We start from the raw sequence: 15,762 nt of genomic DNA, 5'->3' as shown, positions 1-15,762 counted from the left end.
GTAATTAACACATAGTTAATTGTCAAATAAAAAATGTAGTGATAGTCTAACAAATCTAATCAATATGAAATTTTATTTATTTGACTAGTTATTGTTTTAGTACGTGAGAATGAGATTTTTCTATAGCTTTGTAGGATTGGGTGGAATTGTGTGTTTTAATGTGAAATTGATATATTGAAGTTTTAATTTTACGTAGATTTTGATTTTCACATGTATTTCTGAAAAATTATAAAAACAATAAATTCGAAAAATAATTTTAATTTAATAAATAAATATTTTATTATTTTAAAACAAGTAAACACAATTTGATAGAAATATTCACATATCAAGTAATTTAAAAGTATTTTTTTAATTTAAAATTTAAAGTAAAAATTATATTATGGATATTTTTAACTTAAAATTTTGATTTTTATTTTGAGGGTGAAAATTGTATTAATAAAAATATTTTTGAAAGTATAAAGATATTTATGAAACTGCGTTTGTTAAAGGTATCAGAAAAGTATTTTTATTATTTTAATGATGATATGGAAATCATAGAAAGGTAATAAATAATAAACGAAAACCCATCTTTCACTCTTTCCTCTATCTCACTCTCATCCTCACCCAAAGTTCACCTTCCCTCTCCCGGCACCATTCCTTGCCCGTGCCGGCGTTAGCATCCTTTTTACCTTTTTTTTTTTTTTTTTTCTTCTTCTTCTTCTATATCTTCAACGCTTAAAATTTACTTTCCTTATTAATTTCTCTTTCTATTTCTAAAATAGAATCATTGTCCCTTTTTGCCTCTTCTTTCGTCATTGAAATAGAGCAATTTGAGAATAGATAAATGATTAGTTTTTGCCCCTTCAATCGATGTGATATTGTAAAAAAATATGGTGTTCATAGAAAAGAAGTAGCAATGGAGAAGAGAGGTGGGGAGATGGGTGAGTTAGAGCCTAGAGGAAGGAGAGAGGGGAGAAGGTAGAGCAGAGTGGTGCTGAGGGTAACAATGGAGATTGTCAGTTAAAGAAAGAGGAAAGGGGGAAGTTGAAAATGGAGACCGACGTCCGCATCTGACAGAGAGAAGTGAGTGAGAGAAGTTAGAGAAGGTTTGGTTTTGTTTTATTTATTATTTTTTATTACCCTTTAATTAATTTCCATATCACCCCTTCAAATGGTAAAAATATTAATTTCCATATCTTTACAACAGTAAACCAAAAGTTTTCAACTTTTATCTCTGAAATCCACAAAAACCGAATGAACATGAAGACCTAATCCAACCTCACCCACATCTCTAACTATGGAATTTACATGCTTCCTTCATGTAAATTGGTATCAATAAGTTATCCATCTTATTGAAACAGAAAATTAACTTTAACCATACATATACTTACAAACGTTTGAGCAAAACACCAACTAGTTGGCAATTACCAAAGTCTTTATCTATTTCTAAAGAGCATAAATTCTATCAACTTCTGAATTTGAAAAGTCAGAGTGATGCCATGAGTTTGACCCACTTCTTCTATTACTCTTTTCCTTCTTCCTTATGGATCTTCTACTCTTAGATTTCACAACATAATATGTCATTGTGCCAAGAACGCCAGCCATAATCACACCCCCAACCACTGTGATCACAACTGCAGCCCATTCGTATTTCCTACCGACCACGATGTACGATGATGCCATGAATGCCACCGAAGTACAAACAGAAGCCAGCCACATGAGTTTGTTTATGATTTCCACAACTCGTCTTTCTGCTTTTGTCTCACCTCTAACTAATGTAATCTGCACCACCACCACTGCCAACGACGTAAACAATGCGATTGCGTTGAAGATGAAGAAGATTTTGAAAGAACTGGTGCCGACGACAACAGCTGTTCCTTGATCCGTGTCGCCACCAGGTACTGTGAAGATGGCTGCAAAAGCAACTGTAGCAAAAAGAACAGCCACCACAGTGACCGAATTGGTCGCATTGTTGATTCCTTCCCTGTGCAGCTTTCTGAGCTCTTTAGAGATGTTATGTACATTTTTGTTTGTTTTTCTGGTTTGTTCAAGCTGGGTATGAACATCTTTCTTAATTTGAGTCACTGTGTTCCGCAACTCGTCTCGCGGTTGGTTCAGTTCGTTGGCTCTCACAGCACCATAACGAGAAAGACAGTCCTTAATTTCTGATGATTCTTCTGAAAGAGGAAGCTCCTCAGCTATGTCAAATGCAGTTTTGTGGTCTCTGGATAATGCATTCACATTGGTATCTGGGAGAAGCAGTAGCTCTTGCACTATCTGCAAAGTTTAAGCAAAGGATGAGTATTTAGAGATCCATTAGTATGAATGCAATCACATTCCTCACAATCTTATTCCCAAATTCCTCTTTTATGAGACTTCGTTTGATAATCATTTGATGTTTAATATTTTAGAACTAAACTTCTAAAGTATACTTCCATTGTGAGTTCTTTTGTTTTGTTATCCACTTTCTATCAAAATCTATCTCAAGTTCTAAAAGAAATTGTTTTTGTTTATATAATTTGGTTAATAATTCAACTCTTGCTTTAAGATGAAGACCATGATTAAGATATAAGGGAACAAGTACAATTTTAGAAAACCAGATGGTAGTGAAGCTGAGCCTTAGCTTTTCATTCAATGCCAGTGTTCAAACCTACCAAAAATTAGGTCCTCCTTTCTCATTGTATGCCAAACCTAATAGTATTGAAGAGGCAAAACACCTTGCGTTTGAACAATCTTATTTCCAAACATCTCATTTCAGAACTTTCATTTCAGTAACAGTATTCTAACTTCCATTAAAATACTTAAATTTGAAACTGAAAGATTGAAAAGATATCTAAGTTAACAAAACTATAAAGATAAACAAGCCAGTATCCACAAAGGTGATTCAGTTAAACTACCTCAACCCGCTTTTTCCTCGTGGCGACGTGCAGTGCAGTGTTACCGAATTTATCAGGAAGCATTACAATGGCAGGATCTGCTTCAAGGAGTAACTTCACGACATCACGGCTCTGCCCTTTGACAGCCATGTGCAGTGCCGTTTGGCCTTTCTTGTCATTTCTTCGAGCTAACTGTGAATCTTTGCTAAGTAATAGTTTTACAATTTCAGTATGACCAGGGCGCACAGCAAAATGCAATGCATTTTTACCATTAGATCTACAAATCTCTAGCAGGCTACGATCTTTGTTAAGCAATTCCTCAACTACGGCTGTATGGCCCCTTGCTGCAGCAGTAATGAGTGGAGTCGCATTCGAAGGTCCAAAGGTTTTGCTTAAGGAAGGTTCATGTTCAAGAAGCACCTGAACAATAGCTGCAATTCAAATTAACATATATTAGTCACGATCTTCCCCCTAATTTCCTAGTGAAGAAGATGAGATCTAACCCTAGGGCAAAACATTACAGAAGGAAGTTGAGATCAAGATCATTACCATGGTGTCCTTGACTTGCAGCTATATGCAACGGATCGAAAGCAGACCTGTTCTTCGTCGTAAGTGTTTCTTTATTCGAATACTTCAATAGCTCCTTAACAACCTCTATATGTCCTCTTTCTGCGGCGGTGAACAGAGCCGTTTCTCCCAATTCGTTGACCTCGTTCACTACTAATGATCGAACCTCAGCAACTTCCGCATCAAAATCCGCACCACTGAGATTTCTCACCATCTGTGAATCAATATCATCAAGAATCTGCTTCACGGCGGCTAGATCTCCCCGTTGCGCCGCCAGATGAAGTTCAGTATCGTTGTGGCGTCCTGTTACTTGTTTCACGTACTTCTTCTTCCCGGCTTGGTCCATCCGCTTCCCTGAATTGGATAGAACAAGAGCCGGAGCCGTTGCAGTCGACGACGGAGAGGGCGATGGCGATAACTCAGCCAGAGGATTTTGATTCGATGATAAACTCAAAATCCCCTTCTCTAAATCACCATCGCCATCCACTACCACTACAAAATCCAGAAAACAAACAAAATCAATCCCTGGCTCTCAAAAATCCGATTTCAAAGACAAAAAAAAAAAAAAAAAAAAAAAAAAAGTAAATGAGAAAAAAAAATCGAAAACAGTAAAGTCACCTTGAGCTGAAGAACTGCCCATCAGAATTCAAGAGATTTCAAGTTCTCAACAGCTTTAAATGGAGGATTTGAGAGCTCAGATTGGGGGTGCAAAGTTAGTGAGAGAGATGAATTTCAGATAAAGTAAGAGAAAAAGGAATTCAGATAAAAACAATGGAGGAGGAAAAAGGAGAGCAGAGGAAAGCGCTTGGAAATTAAGTCGAAGAATTTAGCCTTTCTTTTTTCTTTTTTTAAATAAAAATAAAAGTTCATTTCATTTCATTTATTTCAACTTCCACCGTTCTTCGTCGTACTACACTCATTGCCGCAAAAAACCTTACCGGTTGCCGGTTGGTGGAATTATGACTATCGTTTCTTCCCTACAAATTCCAAATATCACTCAACTCTTTCCTTAAATTGTAACCTTAACCTTTTACTTACAATTATAGCCTTTAATATTAACATTTTGAAATTTAGTCCTTTAAAATTTAACCTTTAACATTACATAATTATAACAGCTATAGTTTGAATTTTCAATCTAATCCTTTTTAAATCCAATTTATATCATTATCATAATCTAATTTAGTGTTCAATTTTAATATTTAGTTTAAGGTCGAGTTTTTATAATCGAAAGTTTCGATAGTATAATTGTAACTTCTAGAGTTATTTTTTTAATTTGTCTTCATTTTTAATTTGAATTAAAATATTATTTTGGTTTGTATATTTTAATCTACTTTCGACAAAAACTTAAATTCAATTCCTTAGGGTAACTTATTGTTTATGTTTTAAAATAAAAAAATTTCCTTATATGTAATGTTTTTAATCTAAATTTTGAAAACATATTCATGTATTTCATTTTCTTGCATCAAAATCTATCATCATCATTATTTAATTAATTTTGGTCAAAATTAACTTTGAGTGCCTAAATCGAATAATATTGAACATGTAAAAATTAAAATTGGACAATTAGAAGTACATAGGCTAAATATGAACCAACTTTAAACGAGAAAGATACATTATATTTATTTTTCCTAGGATGTGAACCCAAGAAAACAAGAAAAAGAAATATTCTGATGCAATATGCAAATTTTATTTAGTACGATGATTATTAAAAAAATTATTTTAATTAATAATTTTTTTAAAAAATATTATACATACGACAAAATATCAAAATCTTTCTAGAATAGAATACGATAGATACTATATGTATATATCAATATTATGACAAATACAAACAATAGTTTATTACGATTCATCATAAATAAATTGTGATGCGATAGATAGATACACAAATAGCCGTTTATGTGATCGGTTAACTATAGTATATTTAAAAATAGTGAATTATGATATTATTATTTTTGTGAAGCAAAGCAGTAGCAGCCCAATTGAAGGAGAATATGCTTAAATAATATGGACAGTGCAGTTGCCAAGTTGACTCACTCACACAATATTATTTATTGTTTTATTCAATAAATTATGTTCATATGGATATCAAATTTAATATGATATTCTATTTATTAATGTTCAATAAATTATTTATTGTTTCTTCTAATTTATTAAATATTGTCTTAATTTGAATTTATACCCTCATCAATTGAACATGAATATGTATAACGTCATTTTAGTTTTGAGGTGATGGAAAAATATAACAATTATTCAGTTTATCTGTACTACATATCATACTTCTAAATGTCTTGAATTTATTATATTTACGACATCTAAATTATATTCTTATTTATCAGATTTACGATATTCACTTAAATATTTACAAGTTTGTAACTTTATCGTATAAACTCTCTACGCTAAAGATGAAAATGCTACTGATAACAATTTCTATACCTCGAACTAAAAATAACTTAATTGCCAACCAAAAAGAAAATTTCTAAAAAATTTAATTTTCCATATGTTGGTTTGAGAGTAACAATAACGTGATTATAAACTAAGCATATTTTCTAATATTTTCTAAAATTTATTTGTTGATATCACTATTTTAGGGATAATTATAAAGCTGAAATCTCGAAAATCAACGTCAATTTTTTAAAGGAGTAGAAAAGTTGTTCATTATGAAATATATGTGTTTCGTATTGAGTTGGGAAACTGAAATATTTTATACTAATGAATGCTTTTGCTTGTTTGATCATTAGTGAATAAACTTCAACCAAACAAGAAACAGTGGAAAACATTTTAGAAGTATTTTCAAATATAACAAAATGAACTAAATTATTTACAAAATATAGCAAAATTTTAAATTCATTCATAGACACATAATGAAAATACCTATATGTCAAATCAAATATAAAATTTTGTTATATTTTATGAATACTTTCGATATTTTTTCATTTGCAACGGTTCTCCAACATTTTATCCATGATTTTTTTTTCTTCTTTATTGGTTGAATTTTTGTTGGGAAAATTGCATAATAAATAATTATCAACCAAGGAAGAATAAGATGGAGGGAGGAGAGAAAAAGAAGATTAAAAAAAAAAGTTATATATTTTAAGATAATAATAAATTATATTGATCTTTTAACAGAAATAAATTATATTTATTAATCACAACAACAAACTCGAAGTATACGAAATTGTTATATCATGGTCACGAGCTTAAAAACGATAATAAAATAATTATTTAGGCTACTCAGTTAAACTAAAACTGAACCAAGTCTAAATATTTTATTTAATATCATTATGCATTACTACAATAGTCTTACAAATAAGTTTCAAAAATTATTATTGTACTTTAAAAGTAACTAAAAAAGAAATAGTATTAAATAAATAAAGTCCCCAAAGATAATGGCTATTAATTTTATTACATTTTTGTTTCAAGGTAATGGTGATTAAAAATGGTGGGAATTTATGAAGTTGAATAAATTTAATTTGAGAATATTGTCTAGAAAAGGGCAAAAAAAGGAAAGAGAAAAAGGTGAGTGTGTTTTCTAAAATGAAAGTTATTTATAGGAAGAAGCAACCTGGAAAGTAGTTTTGGATTCAGAACTGGGGTCCGGTTTTGACCATTCAACACAATTAAGCAATGTGCCTTAATTTCTTCTCCTTACATCCAGAAAAAATTAATTAATAAACGCATCCCATTTTGGTCACTTATATAACCTTATTTTTCTACCATTTAATTTTAAATATTGATTCTCCTCTCTCAGGTTGTTCAAGAAAACTATATTACAATTTTGGATGCATTAATTCAACTCAATCATTGGTTGTTTATTTGGAAAAATAACCCTATTTAAACTATGACTACAAGTTATATCAACTAAACTCCAAAAATAGTTAATAATTGTATCCATTTCAATCCTACGAAGATTTAAATGTAATTGTGTGAGGGTTTAAATAAATACATATATAAATTAATACAATTATGAGTTTTAAATTTAAGTTAATACAACTTTCAAGTTTTGAGTATAAATTAAATACGATTAGTAATTTAAGACTTAAATGGATACAAACTCTAAGGTAAATGGTATAAATTGAATTTTTTCCTAAAAATAATTAATCATTTACTACAATACAATCAATACAATCCATAGGGGAATTATCGTAAAACATAGCAAAAAATAAAATAATAATAAAAAGTGATGAAGTTTATCCATGATTGATCCCATCAATAGAATCTAAAATAGTGACACGTTTTGTAAATATTTTCATTGAAAATGTGCCTATTTGTTTAAGAAAACTTTTTGGATTATTTATTCTCCCACAATTCTTAACAACACATCATGTGAAACTACATAATTGAAGATCTCAAAACAATTAAATGAATGATTTTACATACTAACAGTTTATTTAGTTCCATATTGTTTTCTGATTATTTCTTAAAATTGAATCACAAACCCAAAAGGATCATTAAACCACAAATTATCAAGTCATAATTCCACAAAATGAAAAATACGTTATGAACAACACGACTTCAATATGTTCAAACAATGCCAAACACACAATGACATAACTAAGGTAAAAAAAAATGCATGCTAGCAAACAAAAAGTACAAAAAGAACATGTGTTTTTTGGACAGAAAAAGATCAAGTCAATAAACAAGAAAAAAGGCTATCAACTGTCAAAAATTATCAATGAAAATGAAACACCTTGGTTTGGGGAGAAATACCTCAAGAGTATCCGACATAAGATTACGAGACAAAACTTGCCAACAAAATTGGTTTGCCGTTGCATATAAAAATGGACTACCCAATATAATACTTAACACTACACCTTAATAGCATACTTCCTCAACGGAAAGTACAATTCTTTCTTCTTCTGTCTCTCAGTTTTCAAAGACGCCTGCATCAGAAAATGGAATCATTCAACAAAATGGTCGAACCTCGAAACTCAAATAGAAAGAAATGGGATGCCGCCAATACGTTCAAAGCATGATAATTGCATCATTAAAAAAGAAATGAGGGTAAAGTTTTTTATACATATTCAGTCAGTATCAACTCAAAACCTACCATACTCAAAAGTATCAAATCTTAGAACTCAGAGTTGTACAAATTCGCGCCGAACTACGCTCATGTTGGTTCTATACAATAATACATGAAGACTTGAACTTAAGAAATCACAATTCTAATAAATGAAGGTCCATTTGATAACCAAAAGTTAAACTTATAAAAGCAATAATCTCATGGGCGTCCTCTCTGTATATTGTTATGGACTCCCTACAAAATTGCTTTCAAGAACCCAAAAAAGTAGATTTTGTTTCAGATATTGATTAAGAATCCATAGATTTATTCAAGGATGAAAATCACTGCAAGGATAGTGGACACAAACAAGCAAACTTTTTAAAAATGACTGGTGAAACATCCCTAACTTCAACAATATATATGAATGTGCAGAACTAACAAACCTATCCACAATTCATAACAAGTAGTTCTGCCCTTCTTTTTTTTAGGGAACGTAGAAAATCTCAAATTGGCAACATTTACACATACAATCCGTAATAAAATTCAATTAAAAAATTAAAAGAGGAACACACAAAATCAATTTGTACTGGAATTAAACGAAGGATAAAGAAGAAACAATTACCTGGTGCTTGGTGAGCCTTCTACGAATGGCCCTGGTCTTCTTTGGGCGCAGATCAAGAGGCAAAAGCTTCTTCTTCTTGTAAGCTTCCCTCAACGCCGCCTTCTGCTTCTGAGATATTACTGTCAATACTTGAGCAATCGACAATCTCACTACCTTGCTGCAAAATTAAAAAAAAAAAAAACATAGAACAATAAGATAAACTAAACAATGAGATGCATTACGGAGCTAAAAAGTACTCAAAGGAAAAGAGAATCACATTTTGGATAGCTTGTTCGGAGCACCGCCGGTAACTTTGGCGACACGAAGGAGAGAAAGCTCCGCCTTAAGATCCTTAAGCTGCAACAACAGATCCGCCTTCGATTTCTGCCTCAACTCATGAACCTTGATCCTCGCTACAAACCAAAAAGACCAAATTGAATAACAAAAAATTCAAATGTCAGATTTCGATTATGATAAGATTTGATTGAGAATTTACCCATTTCTAATCGTACGGTCTTGGAGTCGGCGAAACCCTAGAAGAGATGGAAGGTGGTGGAAGAGGTGCTACTGAGAAAACTAGGGTTTTCGCGTACGAGAAGAAGGTTATGTTCTTATTATAGGAATAGTTTCTTATTTCCCAAATTTGCCCTTTTGGGCCAGAAAACAAGGGTGGACTTAAGCCCACTCAAATATATCGGCCCAATTAGCCTACAACTTTATTTGGAGTTATTTAGATGGGATTTTAACCGGAAGATCGTCGGTAGTGGTCTCTATTTACCTGTTGGACTCCATATTGTCATACTTTTCACAAATGTTCTAGTAGTCATAATTTTACACAAATATTTACTTCGAATGCCTAAAGGGCTGTTTGGTGTGTAGGTTTGGAATCAAATATCTGAGAATTAAATGCTTATGGGCTTATTTGATGGGGTTTTGATGCGCGAGAATTAGAAATAACTGTGTTTGGAGTGCAAGATTTGGAAATCTGGGTTTGTGCAAGATTTGAAAATTAAATCTGGTTTTCTGATGCATGTGTTTGGATGTTGGTTTTACATTCCTGGGTTTAACTTGCTTATTATTATTTTTTCTTTGCGAGTTGTACATCCTAAATTTTATCATGTATCAATTATTAAATTGAAATGTTTTTTTTCAAATTATGTACCTCTAATTCAATTTCTTTAATCTACTGATTTTTCATGACAATAATATAAAAACGAAAATTTTTAACATTCGATAACAATAATTTTGATCTAAATTGCATTAACATGGTTGCTCTAATTAGGAATATTACAATCCATCCACAAAATATAACAAGTCATTTAATTTGATGAGGTTTACAAAAGTTATAGTTAAGCAAGAGGTCTAGTTTGTTTCAAAAGTAAGCAACCAAAGGCTCAAATAGAAATGAAAGTCAAGTAAAGTTACTTTAGTTATGGTTATGGTTGCCTTCCTAAGATACGCATGCATTTTCTATACTTTCATTCTGCTGGGTAGTCAAGGAATGCGTGCAACATCGTAGGATCAGGTAATAGAGACTTGGCTACAATTATCCACGTCCATTCTAGGAATAATCTGTAATTCAGCATATAATCGTTTGTGTAGGGATGATTCTATTTCCACTTTTTCTCTCTGTCATACAGCAGTCTGTGAACCCATTTCAACAGGCGTCTTACATCTACCACCAGTAGCCCTATCTCTACCAAACACGATTTACAAGTCATAGAAGTAAGGAAATGGTTTATTTAGTAGGCCTCGAGCATTGAGGTGTCCCTACATGAAGTTAACATATATAAGTATATTATATTTTACTTTTATAGAAAGTATGAATTGTGTTCATCTTCTTACCTTAACCCAGTCATAGAACACAGATTTCTCTGCCTCAATGCACTTTCGTTCCTCATTCCAGCCAAACCCACTACAAGCTGGCCCTATCATCTCTGCTATGACAGTGTACTGCTTCTTTAAAATTTTTACTCTCGACTCTAGATTTGGAGTCACTTGTATGTTGCTTCCATGAATTTTTTCTTTCATTAGTTTTTGTACTTGTACCAAATATTCCGGTTTGAATGTTCCATTATCAGCCCTCCAACCACCTTCCTCCACTAGTTGTAGTAAGCACTTAACTAACGCCTCATCTTCAATGGTTGTCTACCAATACTTAGTGGTTTTTGAATTTGTCGATTCCATCTAAATTAGCACATGAATATTATAAAAGTCAATGGATACAAAATCTATAGATTGACATATAGACAATTTAGTTCTCATAATTTAGAGGAAACCCTATGTATTTTTTACTCCAATTACACACAAAAAATAGTTCAAGTACAGATCATGTGATAAAACAAGAAAATTATATAGGAAACTAAACTACATATATTAGTCATACATTATTCCAATCCTCAAACATTTTGTTTGCAAGATTATCCCTCCATTCAGTCCAGACATTAGTCGTTCCACAGAGTTCACATTCTCAATGTTCATCTCGCTTGAATCACCTTCACCAAGATGTGGCTCCTCAAATGTTGCCTCTGAATTCATTTCTCTATGTATCAAGTTATGTAAGAGGCAACATGCTGTTATTATTTTACATTGTATGTCAACGGGGTAATAGGATCTCCCTCGTAGAATGGCCCACCGATCCTTCAATGATCCAAATGCTCTTTCAATAACGTTTCTAGCATAGGAATGCCTCATGTTAAATAGCTCTTTCGGCCATTTTGGTGGGTTTCCTCCACACCATTCAGTTAGATGGTAATGTTGACCTCGGTATGGAGCGAGGAATCCTTCAGCATTTGGATAACCAGTATCATACAAGTAGTAGTAACTTGCCCATGTTGCACTCATAATGAATTATTAGGGTACACCATATTAAATGAGCATATGGTCTAGCTAACACCACTGTGTGGGGAGAAGAGAATGTATCATCTTACCCTTTGGGACTTTTAGACCACTAGGTTGTGACACTGCATCTCTAAGTACTCTCGAATCGGATGTAGACTCTTCCCATCCAGGCATGACAAATATGAACTCACCATTTTGCGAACACACACCAAGTACATTTGTGGTAATGTCACCATTTCTAGATCTATACCTAGGACGATCACTCATACTTACATTCACTTTGATGTGTGTACCATTTAATGCACCTAGACAATTCTGTCAATGGGTAAAAGACATTTTATTCGTCAATTCATAGAAGCACATATCCACTATAATGTAGTGGCAGAATGATTATATACTTGAAACCATCGCCACTTCTCGTGCGAACATGAATGGGCCGCTGAATCAGGTTGCTTAAGAAGGATTTCATGGAGTCTAAGAATTGTGTTAAGAACAGCATTGAAGTGTCTTGACATTGTTTCACCAGACCGTACAAAATGTCGTCGAGCTACCCTATTCAAAAAAATCGTAACCATCTCTTCAACATCCATATATTGAGTGGCTTCCAATCCCCCTCTTGTTCTTAACATAGTACACAAGATAGTAAAACATCTTCGATCCATCCGTATACTCTCTCAACAAGCTATATCACTTTCATGAATTAGACGAAAAAAGTTAAGTTGCCTAATTTGGTGTCTTAGGTGTGGTGATTGGTTTTCTATTCTTCTGTCTCCAAGTCTCATTATCATATTGAACATTAGCATCCATTGTTGTTGTGTTGAGCAAATGACAATAAGTATTGCAATCAACTCCTTTGGTTCTATGTCCATGCTATTTTAGTACTTTAATTAACGATAAATTCCTGACAAAACAAATACAATTGAGTTTTTAGTACACGAGGTTCTTTTGTTTTTTTTTTTTTTAAATTATGTAACTCTTTCCTCCATATAATTTAGTTATGAAGTTTGAAAATTTTCTTGATTTAGTTTTGATTTTAGAAAAAACAATAGCGTTTTTTAAGGAAAAAAAATTGTGAAACTTGATTTTAATTTAGCATTGTTTTATTAAAAAAATACAAGATTATCTTTTTTTACAATTTTTTTTCTTCAAAACAAAAGTTTTAAAAAATTGTTGTTTTTTTTTTAAATTATGTAACTCTTTGCTCTATGTAATTTAGTTATGAAGTTTGAAATTTTTCTTGATTTAGTTTAAATTTTAGAAAAAAACAATGGTGTCTTAATTGATTTTAATTTAGCATTGCTTTTAAAAGTACAACATTATCTTTACAATTTTTTTTCTTAAAAACAAAAGTTTAAAAAGATTATTTTTTTTAATTATGTAACTCATTATCTATATAATTTAGCTATGAAGTTTGAAATTTTTTTTGATTTAGTTTTGATTTTCAAAAAAAGACAATTATGTCTTTAAAAAAATGTGAGACTTAATTTTAATTTAGAATTACTCTAAAAAAATACTAGATTATCTTCTTTTACGATTATTTTCTTAAAAACAAAAGTTTTAAGAAATTGTTTTCGTTGTCTTAATTTATGTAACTCAATTTAGTTATGAAGTAAAACAAGTTTTTTTTTTATTTAGTTTTGATTTTAGAGAAGACAATGATATTTTTTTTTAAAAAAAAACTTGTCAAAATTACTTGATTTTAATTTAATTTTAAAAAGTAGATTATCTTTTTTAATAATTTACAAACAAAAGTTTTAATATATTGCTTTGTTACAAATTTACCAACGTTTTAGAAGTTAGTAATAAGTTTTTAATTTACCTTTTATTTTAAAATCCAAAATAACAAAAATCTTTCTTCTTTAATCTTTTTTATGACATATCAATTTTTTGATATTAAATATTTAATTTTATAAGAAATTTAAATTTTATAATTTAATTTTACTTTTTTTAGAATAGGTTAAAGCCAATTCTTTTTAAAATTCAATTTTGTACAAATCTTTATATAACAAGCTAATATCGCATCAACCATTTGTTTAGGTTAAGAAAAAATTTAGTAATACTCATCCTGTTTGTTTCTATAAAAAATCAGAATTATTGTTCTTTACAAACAGAGATTTCAAGTGATTTTTTTGTTTATAAAAACCATGTGTAATTCTCATGTTTTATTACAGCAAGTGAACAATATAATTAACTTAAAAAGGAAAAATAATATTACAAATTGAATTTCGCAGTATTCTCAAAAGTTAAACCAAATAATTTGACAAATATAACACAACCATAATATACAAAATATGAATGTACTAACAAAGAAATTTAAAACACAAAAGTCCATATACAAATATAGGAAAGAAAATAGCACATTACGTAAATGGTGTGACTATGCAAGGTACCAAAATATTTTAAAACTCAAACACTAAGACTACACAAACTTGATTTACAAACTTCGATTTAGAAAAGTAATCAAAATATCAAAACTTGATATTTTAAAACAAACAAATAACCAAAATGTTCCACAATTGCAAATGAATGAAAAGTTGAAGTTTGATGTTTTAAAATAAATGGCTAATGAGCATCTAAGCTTCACATAACTAAAAATTCAAGATCAATCTAATGTTAATGCAATGCACACATGAAAAACCTAAGTCATTATTATTAGATTCGTAAGTGAAAAATGGGTTACTGAGGAGCATTGTTTTTGTGTCTTAACTAAAACTGTGATGTATTTTCAAAGAGCAAACACAAAATATCACAAAATTAAGCTATTATTCATGAAAAAAAAAACAATTCCAAAAGAGAAACTAAGGACATATATAACTTACGCTTGTATTTATCACCTCCAAGCTCCAACTTCTCTTCTTGATATAGATACCATTAAGAAACTTCCATATATCCTTGTTCTTGACATGACATTTCTGCAAAATAAGGCAAAGAAGAATAAGTAACAAACTTTGTATCTGAGTGTGAAGAAGACAAACCTTGTTAATAAGGGCACAAGATGGTGACACAAGTTCAATATCATTCCCATCCAAAACTTTTTCAAATCACGTAATAGAAAAAAAAATGAATTAAACACAATAGTATCTCCAATTAATTTTTTTTTCTCTATTAAGTAATAATAAGAAAGTAAAAGGATAATTAGATTATCTAACGCATACAAAACAGATATAGTATATATCACTTTCAAATTTTTAATATATTCATTTAGAAAAGTAATAAAAAATTAAAAAAACAAAAATTGTATCTACAGAACAAGAAAAAGGGAAAAAAAGCATCACAGATAAAAAAAGAACTTCCAACAAAGAAATGCATGAAAACACATGAAAATAAACTTTACAACAAAGATCTGCATGTAGAACAAGAAAAACACACAAAAAGAACCTTAGTAAAACAGATAAGATTGAACAAACAAAACAAATGAAACAAAGCAATACAGAACAAAAAATAATTAGAACAAATAAAGCATTAAAAAATTAAAAAAAAAAAAAGAATAGTGCATACCCGCCAATAAAATCTTACAACAAAGATAAAGATGCATGCAGTAAAAAACACAAAAAAAAAAGAACCTTAGCAGAACAGCAGAGATTGAACAAAAAAAAAAAGGAACAAAGGAACAAAAAAAAAAAACAAATAAAGCATTAAAAAATTACAAAAAAAAAAAAAAAGCACAGACCCGCCAATAAATCTCTGTCGGAATCCAATTTCCTTTTACCTTGCTTCTTTGCATGAGAAAAAGAAAAAGAGACAGAAGAGAAATTAAATGAGAAGATGAAGAGGCGAGAAGATGAAGAGCGGAGGAGGCTAGGGTTTGATGCAAACGCGAAGAAGAAGAAAAGATGGGGAGAGAGAAAATGAAAGATCGGGAAGAAATTAAGAGGAGAGAGATTTTTTTTTTTTTT

At 30.8% G+C, this 15,762-nt stretch overlaps 2 protein-coding genes and 1 long non-coding RNA gene across 3 annotated transcripts; all 3 read right to left on the bottom strand.

Moving 5' to 3' along the window:
- Positions 1-1,186: 1,186 nt before the first annotated feature.
- Positions 1,187-4,395, bottom strand: LOC103501661 (ankyrin repeat-containing protein ITN1). Its single transcript, XM_008465305.2, has 4 exons — positions 4,041-4,395; positions 3,405-3,914; positions 2,877-3,286; positions 1,187-2,256 (listed from the first exon to the last, which is right to left on the bottom strand). The coding sequence occupies exons 1-4, from the start codon at positions 4,060-4,062 to the stop codon at positions 1,426-1,428; spliced, it is 1,773 nt and encodes a 590-aa protein (XP_008463527.1). The 5' UTR covers positions 4,063-4,395; the 3' UTR covers positions 1,187-1,425.
- A 3,514-nt stretch (positions 4,396-7,909) lies between these two features.
- On the bottom strand, positions 7,910-9,682 carry LOC103501660 (60S ribosomal protein L35). Its single transcript, XM_008465304.3, has 4 exons — positions 9,522-9,682; positions 9,303-9,438; positions 9,047-9,203; positions 7,910-8,305 (listed from the first exon to the last, which is right to left on the bottom strand). The coding sequence occupies exons 1-4, from the start codon at positions 9,523-9,525 to the stop codon at positions 8,231-8,233; spliced, it is 372 nt and encodes a 123-aa protein (XP_008463526.1). The 5' UTR covers positions 9,526-9,682; the 3' UTR covers positions 7,910-8,230.
- Positions 9,683-11,246: 1,564 nt separating this feature from the next.
- On the bottom strand, positions 11,247-15,762 carry LOC107992015 (uncharacterized). Its single transcript, XR_001764409.2, has 3 exons — positions 15,537-15,762; positions 14,686-14,778; positions 11,247-12,767 (listed from the first exon to the last, which is right to left on the bottom strand). It is a non-coding gene; the product is annotated as an uncharacterized LOC107992015 (long non-coding RNA).

Source organism: Cucumis melo, chromosome 9 (assembly GCF_025177605.1).
Source record: "Cucumis melo cultivar AY chromosome 9, USDA_Cmelo_AY_1.0, whole genome shotgun sequence".
Taxonomy (NCBI): domain Eukaryota; kingdom Viridiplantae; phylum Streptophyta; class Magnoliopsida; order Cucurbitales; family Cucurbitaceae; genus Cucumis; species Cucumis melo.
The sequence above is the reverse complement of the archived record's forward strand: the minus strand, read 5'-3'. Positions and strand labels throughout refer to the sequence as shown.

Excerpts from the sequence above, each read along its gene's own strand:
- LOC103501661 (XM_008465305.2), bottom strand. The coding sequence starts at position 4,062 with ATGGGCAGTTCTTCAGCTCAAG. Across the intron at positions 3,915-4,040 it reads GGGCAGTTCTTCAGCTCAAG|TGGTAGTGGATGGCGATGGT; the intron begins GTGACTTTACTG and ends TGGATTTTGTAG. Across the intron at positions 2,257-2,876 it reads CGAGGAAAAAGCGGGTTGAG|ATAGTGCAAGAGCTACTGCT; the intron begins GTAGTTTAACTG and ends TAAACTTTGCAG.
- LOC103501660 (XM_008465304.3), bottom strand. Across the intron at positions 9,204-9,302 it reads CCGAACAAGCTATCCAAAAT|CAAGGTAGTGAGATTGTCGA; the intron begins GTGATTCTCTTT and ends TTAATTTTGCAG. Across the intron at positions 8,306-9,046 it reads GAAGGCTCACCAAGCACCAG|GCGTCTTTGAAAACTGAGAG; the intron begins GTAATTGTTTCT and ends TTTCTGATGCAG.